The 16,437-nt window shown below is 48.9% G+C and overlaps 1 protein-coding gene across 1 annotated transcript in view; it reads left to right on the top strand.

Annotated features, from left to right (window-relative positions):
- Nucleotides 1-10,734: 10,734 nt before the first annotated feature.
- Nucleotides 10,735-16,437, top strand: part of SORCS3 (sortilin related VPS10 domain containing receptor 3) — a 545,108-nt gene continuing 539,405 nt past the window's right edge. The window contains exon 1 of the mRNA XM_024555801.3: nt 10,735-11,529. Within this exon, the coding sequence (XP_024411569.3) occupies nt 10,903-11,529 (627 nt within the window). The 5' untranslated portion in view covers nt 10,735-10,902. The remainder of the gene's footprint in view (nt 11,530-16,437) is intronic.

The raw sequence follows: 16,437 nt of genomic DNA, 5'->3' as shown, positions 1-16,437 counted from the left end.
ATCAGGAATGGGGATATCACTACCAATTCTCCAGACGTGAAAAGATAATAAATGAATACTTCTAACAATTCTACATGCACAAATTTGACCACTTAGACAAAATAGATTGATATTTTGAAAAACACCAACGACCACAACTTACCCAATATAAAATAGATAATTTAAACAGCTCTATAAGTATTAAGCAAATTGAATTCATAATTTAAAAAATCTCCCACAAATGAAATTTCCTGGCTCAGATAGCTTTACTGAAAAATTCTATCAAGTTTAAAGAAGAGTTAAGACCAATTCTACATAATACCTTCCTGATAATGGAAGATAAGGGAGTACTTTCGATTCAATTTATAAAGTTAATATTACCTTAATACCAAAACCAGACAGACAATACAGAAAAATTAAAAAACCCACAGATCAATAACATTCATTAACACGGATAAAAAAATCTTTAACAAAATATTGGCAAATAGAATTTAGCAATGTACAAAATAAATTACATACCATGACCAAGTGGGGCTTATTGCAGGGGTATGAGACTAGTTTAATATAAGAAAATCAATCCAAATTAATAGGCTAAAGAGGAAAAATCAACCTATCATATCAATTGATGCAGGAAAAAAGCATCTGACAACATTCATTATGATAAAAAAATTGAAATAGGAATAGAAAGTAACTTTCTGTACTTGATAAAGGGCACTTCCAAAAAACCCCCCAATAGGTAACATTAGACTTAATGGTGAAATACTAATTGCTTTCTAAGATCAGGAATAAGAAAAGGATGTCCAATCTTACCACTTTTATTCAATATGTGCTTAAGTTCTAGCCAGTAAAAAAGGTAAGACGAGGAAATAAAAGGCATACAGACTGGCAATGAAATCATAAAACTGTTCCTCCTTGGGTATGACGTGATTGTTTACACAGAAAATCCCAAGGCATCCATGACAATAATCCTGGAATAAGTGAGTTCAGCACGGTCACAAGATACAAGATAGCAACACGAAATTAATCATATTTCTACATGCTGGCAGGGAATTCCTAGGGACCAAGGTTTAAAATGAAATACCGTTTATATTCATCCCCCTCCTTAGGTACAATGAAACAAGTATGCAAAATATATGCTGAAAGCTATAAAATTCTGATAAAAGAATCAAAGAAGATAGAAATAATTGAGAAGACATACTGGGGGTGTGGATTGGAAAACAGCACAGTAAAGAAGTCAGTTCTCCCCAAAGTGATATGCAGGTCCAATAGAATTCCTATCACAATCCCAGGAAGGCTTTTTATAAATACAGACAAAATTATTCTAAAATTTATATCAAAAGGCAGAAGTTTATATCAAAGTATTAAAATAGCCGAAACAGTTTTGAAAAGAGGAGCGAAGTGGAAGCAATCAGTCTACCCAATTTCAAACTTAACACAAAGAAGTCTCTGTGGTATGGCAGGCAGATGGCCATATTGATCGTGAAACAGAAGAGTGAATTCAGACACAGGCCCACGCAGATATGCTCAACTTACTTTTGATTTACAAAAGTAATTCAATGGAGGAAAGACAGCTTTTCCACAAGTGGTGCTGGAGCGACTGGACATCGGTAGCCATGACAGTGAACCTCCACTTGTCTCAGACCTTACACAAAGTTCAATAAAAATGAATCATGTGCTTCAGTGTGAAATGTACACTATACAACTTAAAGAAATGACCATAGGAGAAAATCTTCACGATCCAGGGCTAAGCAAAATGTGTGGATGACACCAAAGTTGCACGATTTACAAAGGAAAAATCGATAAATTGGCCTTCATCACAGTAAAAAAATTCTGTTCTGTGAAAGATCCTGTTAAGAGGGTGGAAAGGCAAGTGATTGCCTCAAAGGAAATATTTTCAAACCGCATGTTCTACACAGACTAGTATCTAGAATATATAAAGAACTCTGAAAAAAGGAAGCGAAAACCAAAGCAATATAATTAGAAAATGGGCCAAGGGCATGCAGAGACATCTCATCTAAGAAGATATGTAGAGGGCAAAGAGGACATGAAAAGATGTTCAACAACATTAGCCGTGAGAAAATGCAAACTGAAGCCACAGCGAGACTTCATTACATACCTGCTATAATGGTTAAAATAAAAAATATTGATAGCACTAAATGCTGGAGAGGATTCATCGCTGGTGGGAATGTAAAGCTGGACAGTCATTCTGGAAAACAGTTTGGCAATTTGTTTAAAAAAAACAAAAACAAAAAACAAACCTGCAGCTACCATAGGACTGAGCCATTGTACTCCTGGGCATTTATCCCAGAGAAATGAAAATTTACATTCACCTAAAATCCTGTACATGAATGTTTATGGCAGCTTTATTCATTATAGCCCCTAACTGGTAACAACTCAGATGTCCTTCAACAGGTTAAATAAACTCTGATCCATGAATTCCATGAAATACAGTCTAGCAATGAAAAAGAATAAACTATTGATACAAGTAACAACCCGGTTGAATCTCCACAGAATTAGGCTGGGTGAGAAACGCCATTATCAATAGGTTATGTGTCATATAATTCCATTTATATCACATTCTTGATAAAATTATAGCATGGAGAACAGATTAGTGGTTGCCAGGGATTAAGCAGAGGCTGGAGAGAGAATGAAGTGGGTGTGGCTATGAAATGACAACATGGGATCCTTGCCATGAAAGGAAGGTTCTGCAGCTTCATTGTTTCAGCGACCACATCCTGGTGATGAGTATCGTAATTCTGTAAGATGCTACCTTTACGGGGAACTGGGTAAAGGGAGCAAAGGGTCTCTTTGTGTTAATTCTTCCAATGACATGTGAATCTCCAATTATTCCAAAATTAAAAGTTTAATTAAAAATAGGTATGATCCCACCCTGGCTGGTGTGGCTCAGTGGATTGAGTGCTGGACTGTGAACCAAAGGGTTACCAGTTCGATTCCCAGTCAGGGCACATGCCTTGGTTGCAGGTCAGGTCTCCAGTAGGGGGCACATGGAGGCAACCACACATTGATGTTTCTCTCCCTCTCTTTGTCCTTCACCTCCCCTCTGTCTAAAAATAATCAATAAAACCTTAAAAAAATTGGATGATTCCTTTGTTTGTGGGGTTAATAGTGTTTTGGAGGAGAGAGGAATTAATTAAATCTCTATCGAAACACGTAAAAATTCGACTAAAGTATAGAAGAGGTGTGTAGTCTTAGAACATATAATAGATAGGGTGCATGGCCAATAATTTATTGCTCAATCTGAAATAATTTTGAGTGAAAGGGGTGCTATTAGTAATTAGGCTGAGAAAGAAGGACTAAACTGGGCCACATAACCACCCCAATAATAGGGGAGGGGATGTCCTGAGGTCAGGGGAGGCTTCCTGAAGGAGGTAATGCTAGACCTAAGATCTGAAGGAAGATTGAGAGTGAATTAGGCAAGCAGAGAGGGAAGGAGCAACATGGGCAAAGACCCCACTGCAGTAGGAGGGAGCTGGGACTTTTGGGAGCAGGAGAGGGGGTAGGTGTGGGGGCAAGAGCAGGGAAGCAACTCCCAGGAGCACCTAGGAACCATTGCCTGGTTTTCTGCCAAAGAGCCTCATCTGGGCTTCAGGTGACCTCTGCAGTGCTCTCTCTCTCCCTTCTGGTTGGAATCCACATTTGTTTTGAGGCCCCATTTAGTTCCCCTGCTTTGCTCTCTGCCACATTTGAATAATTTCCCAAGAACGGCCAGCTCTCCAGCTCTCCGAGGTCCCCCATGGTGCTCCTGATTCTGACTCAGGGATGGGTGGAAGGGTCATGGCTCTGAGTGTGTTTGGGAAGGAAAGGGAGGGCCACACCTACACCCATGGTGCTCTCCACCTCTGGCAGCAGCTAACATGGATGGGGCTGTTCTTTAGGGTTTTCCAGTATGTCCTCCCTTTTTCTTGCTTCTCTTGTGTCCAAACTTGCTCTTAGGAAATCCCCAACCCTCCCTATTATTAGCCTTGGAGGGTGGGTGTAGCCTCTCTGAGCATGGGGTCTCCATCTGTGGAGATTCTGGGAAGATAGGGTGTGTGCACAATTGTTCACAGTCAGAGTATCGAGGTCAGCTGCTGAGGCCATTTCGATGGGATTGTTCACTCTTTAATTTTGCAATTGAATCTTGGGGAGTAAAAGCTTTGACTTCTCATGAGGGAAATCCAAGCATCATCAGGCAGATGGGACATGTTTTTGGAGGTGGATGGAGAGGGGAATTAGAGAAGGGAGGTAACGGGGGTCTAATGGTGATTTCTTAAGTGTTTATTAGGTGCCAGAGACTATATAGACATTATCTCACCGGATTCTCAAGTAACTCTCTGAGGTAGGAGGTTACATATCTTCCCCAAGATCACACAACTGGTAAGGCAGAGTCAGGATTTGAACTCTGTGTGAGTCCAGAATCTTTGTGTTTGGCCACTGGGCTCTCTGGTCTCCCTGGAGATCATGTTCCATCTTTAGTACCTGAAAGCTTATTTGCCTTTTCTTTTTCTCCCCAATACTCCTACCATCCCCACCTGGACACCTTTTCCATCCCTCCTTCTCTCAGCCATTCCTCTTCTTCCCTTTGCTTGTCCACTCTTTTCCAGTCCTATTTTGTTCTTTGCGATGTAGGCCTTAACCCACCAGTGGCATGCCGGGAAGTAGGTCAGGTCTTTTTGGTTCTCATGGTCAGTGTTGCCTGGAGTTGCCCATGGTCATACAAGCCCCTTGTTAAGCCAGGAAGCATCTGGTGGTGCCTTTTAAAATACCATTATTGTACTCCTGGGAAGTGGTGCATTAAGACATCAACGTTTTGATATACATTAGATGCTCCCCTCTATATAAACTTTGATGGGGAAGTACAGAGCTAGGACTCATGGGAATATAAAAGGGAGGTTGGATGCTTATCTCTCTAAGCATGTACGGGGTTCTAGAAATCAAAGCTGTAGGTTAGCTTGGGCCTGGGAAGATGCCCAATCTAAGGAGAAGAGATCTGTAGCTATACCCATGCCAACTGAACCAACAGGCCCATGCCTTTAGCTGGTTAAGCTTCCTTACTGCTCTCTTGTAAATTCCCTCCTTTAATGCTGAATCCAAACCCCTAGTTCTGTCAATCACAAGCTGTACAACCCAGCGTCTCTGAATCAAAGTTTCCTCATCTGTAAAATGGGGACGAAGTGCTGGCCTCCGCAAACTGTTAAGAGGAAGAGCATTTATAACCAAACCTATCTAATGTTTTATCTGTGCCACACTTTGTTCTGCTGCTTTACAGTGTGTACATTAATTAATTTAATCTTCACTCTTACTCTATGTGGTATTTTCACCATGCCCATTTACAGATGAGGAATGCAAAGAAAGAGAGGTTAAGTAATTTGTGCCAAGTCACTCAGCTGGTGATTGGTATGGTCAGAATTTGAACACAGGTAATTTCAGTCCAAAGAATAGACTCGTAATCACTCTGCTAGAATGCTGATGGGTCCTTACCACACCTCTGGTCCAGAGTTAGTGCTCAGCATGCTCTAATGCTCGGTGTTATCATCAGCATGATCACACCTGTGATCACTGCTTCACCTGTAGACATTTCTGTTCTCAATCTACTGACCAGAGCCGAGAAAACGTAGTTTGTCACAATTAAATGAAGCCATGAGCATAGAAGACATAGAACCCGACTTAAAGAAAGCCCTTATTAAATGTCAGTTTTTAGCTTCTTTTCTACTTATCCCTTCTTTTCACTATCTCTTCCACTTTTCCTCATCATAAAGTCCTTGGTGTCTTTGTGGGCAAGATTCTTAATGTTACTCCTTCCACCGATGACCACTGGGCAGATGGTTCCCTGGGGTACAGCATGGCATCAATCAAATCTTAGACTTTTGCCTCTCTAGGAAGCATACATATGCTGAAAAGACCAGATGACTAGTAGCATCTTTTGCAGCAGAATATTATGTATATTTATTTATTTTAAATTATTTTTAAAATTTATTTTTATTGTATTTTTCCATTACCATTTGTCCCCCTTATCACCTCCCCTCCCACAATAATCGCCACACTGTTGGCCATGTCCATGAGTCCTTTTTCCTTTTTGTTCTATCCCTCCAACCTCTAAACCCACTGCTACCCCCACCCCCACCCGAGAGCTCTCTATGAGCCTGTTCTCTATGAGTCTGTCTCTGTTTTGCTTGTTAATTCAATTGGTTCATTAGATTCCGCATATGAGTGAAATTGTATGGTATTTGTCTTTCTCTGACTGGCTTATTTCACTTAGCATAATGCTGTCCATGTCTATCCATGCTGTTGTAAAATTTTCTTCTTTTTTACACTGAGCAGTATTACATTGTGTAAATGTCCCATAGTTGTTTTATCCACTCATCTACTGATGGACACTTGGGCTGCTTCATAGCTTGCTGATTGTAAATAACACCACAATGAACATAGTGCCTCAAAAAATTAAAAATGGAACTGCCTTGTGACCCAGTGATCCCACTTCTGGGAATTTATCCGAAGAAACCTGAAACACTAATTCAAAAGAACATAAAAATATTATTGATATTTATTTGCTTTATCTTTTACTGCACACTTATTGAGGGTCAGTGCTGTGCCAGGGATTGGGCCAGGTGCTGAGGATATAGTGTTGAACAAAGTAGACTCCTCTTGTCTCCGTGAGCACACGGTGGAAGTCCTGATTTCGGTGGTCTTGTGACTGCTTCTATCTGCATTTCAGGTTTTTTTCCTAATCATTTGCCTCTGTGGAAATTCAGAGCTACAATGCGCACTGTTGTTTTGATGTTAATCAATTAATTAATTTCCTATTTAGTTCTCCAAAGAGCGTGCAGTAGGTTATCGACAATGCACAGATATAGTAAGACTACAGAGTACCAAACAATAAAGCACAACATTTAGCAAAAGGGGAGCAGAGGATAAAGATCTTGTTCCGGAGACTGTTTCAAGCAAGTGAACCCAGTACTCAGCTTGACTTCCAAGACAAGAGGAAGACAAGTGAGGAGACAAAGGCACTTTAAAACCTTTAAAAAAGGATGTCAGTTTCACAGGAGAAACCCACTTTTTCCTGGATCTAAATTGTATGTGGAATTTGCCTTTAGGTCCTCATATAAGGAGTGCTGCACATGTTCTAAGGGATGAGAGATATGCATAATTGAAATGTTTATCTGTGTCAGCTCTGGGTGCTGATCGCAAGAGTCTGTTAGGTTGCTAAGGGGTTGGAAGAGTAAGTGTATGAGTGTGTATTTGTGATGTCAGGGAGAACAGTTTCCCAAAGTGTTATTTCACTGTAATGGTTAAACAAACAAACAAACAAACAAGCCCCCCCCCCCCGAAAGTTGTCACACTAGAGTGACATTTAGTGTCATCTCATGGGTAACGTGTAGCATCCAATTTACTTCCTCCAGTTGTTTGTAACAGGGAGGAAACCTGGAAGGAAGATGTCCTCGGCGAGGCCTCCTTTGCTCTCCCCACTGGGGCTGGCGAGGGCTGAGCTTAGCTGTTAACCTGCCTTTCCCAGCTGAAGCAGGCCTTATGCCAGCAAGGGAAAGGGGAGCCCAATCCATCCCCCACCCTCTCTTTTAAATTCCCAATTAGGTACTGTGCAGATTTCATCTTATAGCAGGAAGGAAGACTGAGAATTGGTGCTGCTGATGGTGGTGGTGGTGGTGGTAATGATGCATATGGTGTCAGGTACTGTGGGACAGCAGCAACAGGCTTCGTGGAAGAGCTGGCATTTAAAACACACCACCACAGAAATTGCGGCAGAGGGCAGATTCCAGGCTTAAGGCGTATGGTAGGAAAGTCCGTGGAGGAGAGGCAGGGCACGGAGGCTTGGCCACCATTCTGAGACATTTGGACCTGTTGGATAACAGTTGGTCGTGAAGAATTTTGAGGAGGGCAGTCTATGACATACTCTTCCTTACATTTTAAGAGGCTATTTCTGCCAACAGTATGGAGCTGTACTATCTAAACCTATAGCCACTAGTCGTGGTGCTATGTAGACCAAGGGAGATCTTTCCAGATGGGACATATTTACAAATGCAGGAAGCAGAGGCTCTTTGGGGGGCTGTCTCTGGAAGCCATTGGGGGGCATTTGTTGTGGGTAGGGCTTTGATGAGTCACCTGAAGGCAGGTGTCAGATTGCAGCAAGTCCAGGAGAGAGAGAGGCTGGAGAGGGAGGAGGACTGCAGGTGCAGGGGAGAACCGGGGAGAAGGGGTTTGGGGGACTGCAGGTGTAGGGGAGAACAGGGGAGAAGATTGGTGGGGACTGGGAGACTGGGGATGGAGGCCCGTGAGAGTCTTCTATCCATTTTTTCCCAAACAAATACTTAATAGCCACATGTGCCCGAATCCAGGATCCAACCTTTCCACGGGCTCTATCAGGGCTGGGGCTCCTTCAGGTGGGAGAAAGCAAGGGGAGACCTCAGCCTTGCTCTTCAGAAGGACTGCCCTCTTGGAGGGACTTCAGAGAGCTTCAGGAATTGGCCCTTTTCTGAGGGCCTGGAGCTTGGCACGCCGGATTCCTTACACCGTGCCATTTATCGCCTCTGCCCAGAGCCCAAGCAGTGGAGAAGCTTCACATCCTTCCCAAACCCCCAAGCTACGGCTCCGGCTGCAGCGCGGAGCCTTCCCGGCAGGGGCGCTGACAATCCGCTGATGGCCAGCTTTCGTCCCGAGTCCCGATCCTGCGCCCACCTCAGCCCTCCGAGCAGAACTTTTCTTGGGGCGGCTCGTCGCCCGAGGTCTTTAGAAACCCACAGACACCAGGACCCACCTCATTGTGGACTGGACGTTATCACCAGCTTAGTTGTCCTGTCCAGGCTTCTCGGTTCTCATTTTTCCATTGCAGGTCCTGCTGGAAAAGCGAGTTCGCTAAGGTGGGGGCTCCAGAACGGCTGGTTGTCGCCCTCCCTCACCTGGCTCAGATTCCCAGGCACGTCTTCCGTCTCCCTCCAGGCCTCCCCCCCGCCCCGTCCCCCTCTCTGGCGCACTTCAGGGACTCTACTCTTCTCTCCCCTGTCCCTTTGCAGCATCCCCACCGCGCCTTCCACCCTCCACTTCAACTCTTCGCTTTTCCTCCTTTTTCTTTCATCCTTCTCTATTTCCATATTCCCCTCCGTTTCCGTTTCACCTTCGCCCATCTTTCTCTCCTCCCCTCTCCTCCCGTTTCCCTCCCTCTAGCTCTGTCTGAACCATTCCCTACCAAGTAACTCTTCGTCCAATCCCCGAGAAGAGAAGAGCCTGGAGGTCGACAAGCTCACCAAGCTCCCTCCCTAAATCCTGCTCTTTAAACAACTCCTCTTTTAGCTCCGATCACCTCGGCCTTTTCAATCCCTGGAAATTAGGGAGCTTCTTGGAGGCGCTGGCTGAACTGCAAGCCCTGGGACCTGTAAACCACATCTCCGTGTCGAGCTCATATTTATCTTCCTTCTCTCCAGCCCACCCGAACTCTCCCTCTTCATACAGGGCTCGAAGGGTTCCAGCTGAGCTTCTGCAGGCGGTTATGGGAGGGCTGGGCCCTATAGCTGGCAGCAGACACTTTGAAAGCACAACTGAGCTCGCTCAGAAACGCTCAGAAATGAATCTAGGCAAGACAAGGCGGTGTGTGTGTATGTGTGTGTGGTGGTGGGGGGGGGTGTCTGGATCCGCTAGGTGAGTGCCAGTCTCCGTTACCACTGGGGGTCCCAGGAGAGTGCAGGCCCCTGATGCCACTGCTGCACCCTCCCAGTTCTCTCCCCCACACCTTCTGTAGGCTTAAGGAACAACCAGGTTACATCTGTGCGTGGTGGGGGGCCGTGGGTGCACTGGGCGCCGGGAGAAGGGGGGTGTCCTGAGCCGCCTGCCTTGCTCTCAGTCCTACCTTTCTTGCCAACTCGCAGGTATAAAAATGCAAGCACAGCCGGCCTGCCCAAAGCCCCAGCCTCCGGGGCTCCCGGCGAAGGAGCACACCTCCTTCTCACGCGAACCCATGCACAGACGCGTGCAAACACACAGGCAGGGAGCCGAGGACCTCCGCACACCCAGACAGCTCTGGCTCAGCCGGGTACCCCCACCCCGGGACTCCCTCCTCTCCTCACCCTCGCGGGCCTGCCCTCTTCAGCTCACGCAGGCGCACAGGAGCACTCTACGAGCCCCCGCCCAGGCGGGGGTGCAGCCTGCGGGGGGTTGGGGGGTGTTGAGCCGCGGCAGGGGCGGGCCAAGGAGCCGGGAGCGGAGTCCCTGGTCCATCCCGCGCTCAGCTTCTGTGTGCTGTCTCCCCACGCGCAGGCTCTGGCTGGGTTCCCCCTTGGCTCCCGAACCGGAACAGTTGGCGCTGAAAACACTTCACTCCTCCTCCTCCCTTGAGACCCCCTCTGTCCTCCCTGCGTGCCATCTCCCCCACCCCCACCCCACCCCAACAGGCCGGAAGAGTAACCTCCTAAAAGCTGCGAGAAGCGTCTCCCAACTCAGCACCGGGAGCAGGTTGGAGGCTGGAATTTGGAGAGACTCTGGATTGGGGTCCAGCCCCTTCTCCTGGATCTGGCTTGGTTTTCATATTTTAAAAGAGGATTTCTCTTTACCTTTGAACACTCCTTTTTTTTTTTTTTTTTACAAAATTTCTGTTGGAGCTCAGTGGGGAAGATTTTTGGGATCTTATTTTAAGGGGGAAAAAAAGCACCGAAGGGGCATTTATTAATTTTTTTTTTCCTGGGTTCGGAATCCTCTGGACAAGAGAGCGAGAGATCGAGAGGGAGAGCGAGGAGGGAAGAGTGGAGAGGACCCAGGAGGCGCGCCAGCCCCAGCCACCTTCTTCCAGGCGGCCCCCTCCCCATTCCCCCGACACACACTCGCTGGCTTGCTCGCCTGCACACGCACACCCCCGCGCCGGACCAGCACCTCGGCAGGCTCCACACACTCGGTAGCCCCAGCCTCGGCAGCCGCAGCGGGATGGAGGTGGCGCGCACGGAGCGCCCCACAGGCTGGCCCGGGGCGCCCCTTGCCCGGACTGGGCTCCTGCTTTTGTCGACGTGGGTCCTGGCCGGTGCGGAGATCACTTGGGGTGCGACAAGCGGTCCTGGGCGTCTCACTGGCCCGGCTTCACGGCCCCCTGTGCTGCTCCCTCTCTTGCCGCGGGCAGTGGAAAGACAGTGGCCGGAGAAGCTGGCAACGGCGCAGAGAGGCGCCGCACTGGGGCACCAGCCAGGGCGAGAGCCGCTGCTCCATCCAGGCGGCATCAGTGACAGAAAGAAGCAGGGAGAAGCCGGGGGACTGTCCCCGGCAGGTGCACGGTGGGGACAGGACATACTGGCCACCGGCAAACCTGGCAGCTCGAGGAGGAGTCGCCGAGCACAGCCCCCCAGCGCTCTGGAACGCGAGGACCCCTGGGCCACTGCCTTATCCGATGGTTCCAAAGGAAGCCGTCATCTGGCCAAGGGTCTCCGGGAGGAGGTGAAGGCATCGCGGGCTGGGGGTGCGGCGGCCGAAGAGCTCAGGCTGACCAGCACCTCGTTCGCTCTGACCGGGGACTCGGCCCACAACCAAGCCATGGTGCACTGGTCGGGACACAACAGCAGCGTGAGTACCCGCCCGGGCGGCGGTGGCGGAGCCCACTGACACCCCACAGCAAGGGAGAATGGGGCAGGAGCGAGGGACAAATAGTTACTGGAGGGTCTGGGGTGGGGTGGGGGGGCGCCATGACTTTTAGAGACAACAGGTTCATCCAGCGTCCCCCACGCCCCCAACAGGTTAGTGGAGTTTGTTGGAAGATGGTGTGTGTGTGTGTGTGTGTGTGTGTATCGGAGACCCCAGGATTGCGGCTGCCGTGAGGGGAGAGGAGGAAGAAGGGGCTTAAAGTTGAGCAGAGGAGGGAGGGATCTGTGGTCACTTTCTGGGGTGCTCGGCTTGGAGGGTGAGTTTTCCTGTTGGGCGATTCAATTCGTGGGTGAGAACACTGATTTGGGGAGGAAGCCGCTGGGAGAGGCTGGGCAGTCTGATACGTCCCCGCCACAGCCGGGCTTCCTTCCCTCTTCTCCCCTCCAATCAGAAGGAAGGGAACCCGGGACGCCCTACTCCTGCTGCCTTAGGGTCCCCGCTCTCTGCTCCCGGTCCACTTTCTGCCAGCCTGGGCGGTGAGCAGGGCCAAGCCTACCCAAGTCTGGCCTCTGGGGACACTGATTTCTCCCTCCAAACCTGGGCAGCTGCCCTGGAATGCTACAGGAGAGGCCGCAAGAAAGTTTAAAGTGTGAAGTGAAATTCAGCATCCATTCTGCACGCCTCGCCCAAGCATGCACAAGCACACACGAGCCTCTGAACAAGAAATCTCGCTTCGGTTGCTTCGTCCTGCACTACAATCAGCTCCCCGAGTGGAGTAGGGTGCTTTCAGCACACCTCTCCACTCCTCCTTTCTCTGCGGCCAGGTTCCCCTGCAGGCGGCTGTAACGAGAGGTGGCGCCCTTGAGTCCACTCCAGAGGCTCCGAGCTCTAGATCCAGCGCTGGGCTCCAGCTCTGTCCGCTGCAGAATAGAGCGCGCAGGGAGGGGTCTCTGCCCACCCAACTCCCCGCACTCTGTGCTTTGCAGCTTAGCCTAGGAGCAGCGGGGAATGGGCTTTCTGGGCAGAGGGGGGTGGCCTCCCGCGATTTACCCCACTCCACTCACTTCCGCTGCCCCCACTTCAGCCAGTCTCACAAAAATCCTTTTCTCCGGCTCTCGGGATCAGGTGGCAACTCTGCGTTGGGCAGGAGGATGATGGATGTCTGCACAGGCAGCTTGGGGAGCTCATTCGATGGGAAAGCACCGCCCTCTGCCCTTTGTATATCTCTTCATGACTGGCATCAAACATTTCGCTGGGAAATCTTCGCCTTATTTTAATGGGGCCTGGCTGGGGCTGTCACCGGCTGGGGGTGAGAAGCGAATAGCAGGAAAGCTAGCAGCGCCATCGGCAATCCTGAGCACAGGCTCCCTCGTTCTGCTCACCCTGGGTAGTGGCTGCTTCATCTGCCTCCAGTGAAGACCCCTATAACTTTGGAGTGGGCAGCTCTGGGGGTGGGGGGTGGGCAACGTGTGCCTTTGCGGGGATGGGTGATTGAAGACTTACAAGTTCCCAGGGGACTCCAGCGCGCGCGCGTGTGTGTGCTCGCATGCACGCACATGTGTTTCTGTGTGCTCTCTGGGTGAGGAGGATGGACGGATGTGTTGAAGTACATGTGTCCTAGGAGGAGGTGATGTCCTTAGTATCTGTGACTTTATTGCGGACTGACACATGTAGAGAGTATAAACTCACTCTGCCTGGAGTTTCCTTACACTTCTGCTTTTATCTCAAGGACCCTCAGTGTGTGTGTGTGTGTGTGTGTGTGTGTGTATGTGTGTATTGACAAAGTTCCTGAAGATGGGACTTTAGAGAGTGGTCTTTGTAAATAGGAGTTAAATGAGCATAGCCTTCTCTGCCCATCGTCCATGTGGCTGTGCAGCCAAGGAAGTGAGGGGGCAAGTCTTGCCCAATGCTCTCTGGGAAATGGCTCTCCAATTAGGAGAGGGACTGGGAAGCGGATCAGTTGGCCCTGGCATCCTTAGTAACAGTGATGAGATCTGGACAGTCCACAGACAGTCACCCAGGGGTTTATTGGTTGTGCTGGTGGCCTGTCTTATTGCCCAAGCAAAGGACAAGGTAGCATAGATGGGTGCAGGGACCCCATGGTGTCCTCTTTCTCTGGTCCAGAGGACTGTCTCTAGCTCCTGGGCTGGGCCTGTCTCTTTTGACCACACTTTGCACACAGTATCAGTGAGAAAGGCTTTGCTGAGTATCAGGTGTGGGCTGCTCCGAGGGAAGATGGGGAACCATGGTAACATGACCCTGTCTGTGAGAGACTTAAGAACCCCTGGGAGAGTAATGGGGAAACAAGTTTCTGCTGTACTACCCGGTTGGTTTCTTTCTCCTCTTTTCCTGTCCTGAGGGCAGTAAAAGAAGGTGCTCTAAATAAAATCTAGGTAAGGAGTGGTGGGGATGATGAACCTTCAAAATGTCCCTTCATCATTGGTTTCAAAGTAGAGAGGGATGGCCCAGGGCAGAGAACTTGGGTCCTAGCATCAGGCTCTTTTGACATGAAAAGAGAATTCCATCTTCTCTTCTGACTTCAAAAGTGCTGAACATGTCCTACTCAGGGAAGACCACCAGGTTGATTTACATACTCTCCTCACAAGTGCCTTTGGTGGACCTCGTGACCTGATGTGAGTTCCTTTCCGGGGAGTTTTCAGTCCCCTGTAGAGCTGGAAGTTGAACTCCACTCTGCCAGTCTGCAGCAGCTAGGCGTGCAGAAGTGGACATGCAAGGCCAGGACCTCCAACCCACCCCATGGGTCCAGCACGTGCCCAGGGACTCAGTGGGTGGAAGGATATCCTTGTCCCAGGCTTGGAACATGTATTCACTTTGGTCCCAGGAGTGGGGAGGGATGGCTTGTGGGATGGCCGCTCAGCAGGCTTGAGACAGAAGGCATCAGGAGTGAATAGAGTCACTGTCCCTTGCTGACTGTTCTTGCCCTGCCAGGTGTTCTGGGGGAGAGGTGAGTGGACTTGGACTTGCAGCCTGAGTAATTTGCCATTCATTCTCTCCAACTGTCTCCAGCTGGGATCCTGGTGATTAATGGGTTAGAGAATGTTTCACAAACACCCAGAGGGAGCCCTGTTCTCATGGTTTACAGGAGAACAGCAAAACATCATTCTGCCCTTCTCCTACAGAAGAGGGAAGAAGGCTCCCTACTTGGTCAGTGAGTTGGCAAGTGGCTGTGGAGAATTGTGAAGGCCTCCTCCTCCCTGGAGGAACCCTTGGTGGGGATCCCCATTCCTGGTACTGAGGTGACAGTGCTGCCTCTCCTTGGATGGATCCTCTCTGCTTTCCAGCAGCTCACTCCCAGAGCGGTGGTCTGCAGGCTGCCGCCCCTGCAGTGTGGTTGGAATGACTTGCCAGATAGTTTTCAGTTACTGTGCCCAACACTGTGCCTTGGTGAAGAGAAATGGGAGACGCCGACAATTCCAGGTCCCCACCTGATCACCCTTCCCTGGGCATGCTAGGAGGGGGGGACACATGGATTCTCCCAGGCGGGGTTTCATACCCTTAACTAATCAGCTGAACTGTGTTCTAAAATATTTACTCCTAATGTGCAATATAGTGGCGGATTTGACCGGATTAATTGTGTTTCACTCACTCGAGCATCTAATTGTGGCTCTGAAACAGATTTTTCAAACAGCCTTTGGCTGGATTGTCCAGCCTTCGTCGTGTCTGCTCACAGTCCCCAAAGTTACAATATCTTAATGCATTTCACCTTCTTGGAGGCCTCATAAAGAAGCCTGCCACAGAAACCATTTGCCAAAAAGAATCTATTTTAAATTAATATTATCGGGGAACCGTCTCAGTTGAGATGTCGCTGGGAAAGGCAGAAAGCACTAATTGCTCCTGGTCACTGTTGTCCTGGGGGAGGGGGAAGAGGAGGGGGTAGACACAGGCTATTTGTCTGCTCTGTGCTTCCTCTGATGTCTGGCTTACGTGGGTTATTTGCTTCTCAGATCCTGCATTGGTTTCCAAAGTGAGCAGAAGTTGCAAACTCCTTAATTAGAAGGCGTGATTGAATGATTGCAGAAGTGCAGTGGCTGGAGCTTGCTTTGGAGTTGACAAGGGAGGAATGCCAGGAAGTGGCTTCTCCAATTGTGCTGGATTTAAGGGGGAGCGAGGGGTTGTAGCTCCAGGGGCAAGAAAGCTCAGAGGGCAGAAGGGAGAAGCGCTTTTCCTTCTTGCTGTGTAAATGTGTTATGCTGTGATGGGTGGGGATTTAGGAACTGGATGATGTGTGGGCCCTGAATCATCCTAGAAGGAGCAGAGGGGTGCAGCACAGACAGGCTGAGACGGGAAGATGTGTCCAAAGGACCGGGCTTTATCCAAGGCTAGGTGTACCTGAGGCCTGGTACTTTCACTCAGCTGTTGATTTCCTACTTCCTTTGGCTCCTGCCTGGCTTGAGACACTTCCCTCACAGGGGAAAGTGTCAAAGGATGATTTTTCTGCACATTTGAGGAAAAAGAGGGCTTGTGGAGGAGGAGGTGGAAAACCCAGAATGCTTGTGCCTGGTGGGCCACTTAGAGGCATCAGAACTGGAGCTGGAATGGATGGAATTTGGCTGACCATACTCAGCCCCTTGGAACTGGTGGGCGGTTGACTTTGTTGGCAATGAGTAGAGATGAGGGAGCTCTGCCTTACATGGAGTAGGTACCACATCCTGTTTGACCATGTGGGTAAAAGTCCCAAGGCTCCTGTAGCAGACATTACAAAGAAATCAAATCATCGTCCTTTGAGATAACGATGATTTCCTTCTCACTTGTTCATAAGTTGACAGCTGCTATTGCCAGGAGTATTTCAAATAGTATGTCTACATTCTAGCTTGAGTACCTTTAGCCTTTTAGATTCAAATCCAAAAGACCCTTAGCCTGGCATTCAAG

Source organism: Desmodus rotundus, chromosome 4 (assembly GCF_022682495.2).
Source record: "Desmodus rotundus isolate HL8 chromosome 4, HLdesRot8A.1, whole genome shotgun sequence".
In the NCBI taxonomy this organism is placed as follows: Eukaryota; Metazoa; Chordata; class Mammalia; order Chiroptera; family Phyllostomidae; genus Desmodus; species Desmodus rotundus.
This window is presented reverse-complemented; position numbering and strand designations above follow the sequence as displayed.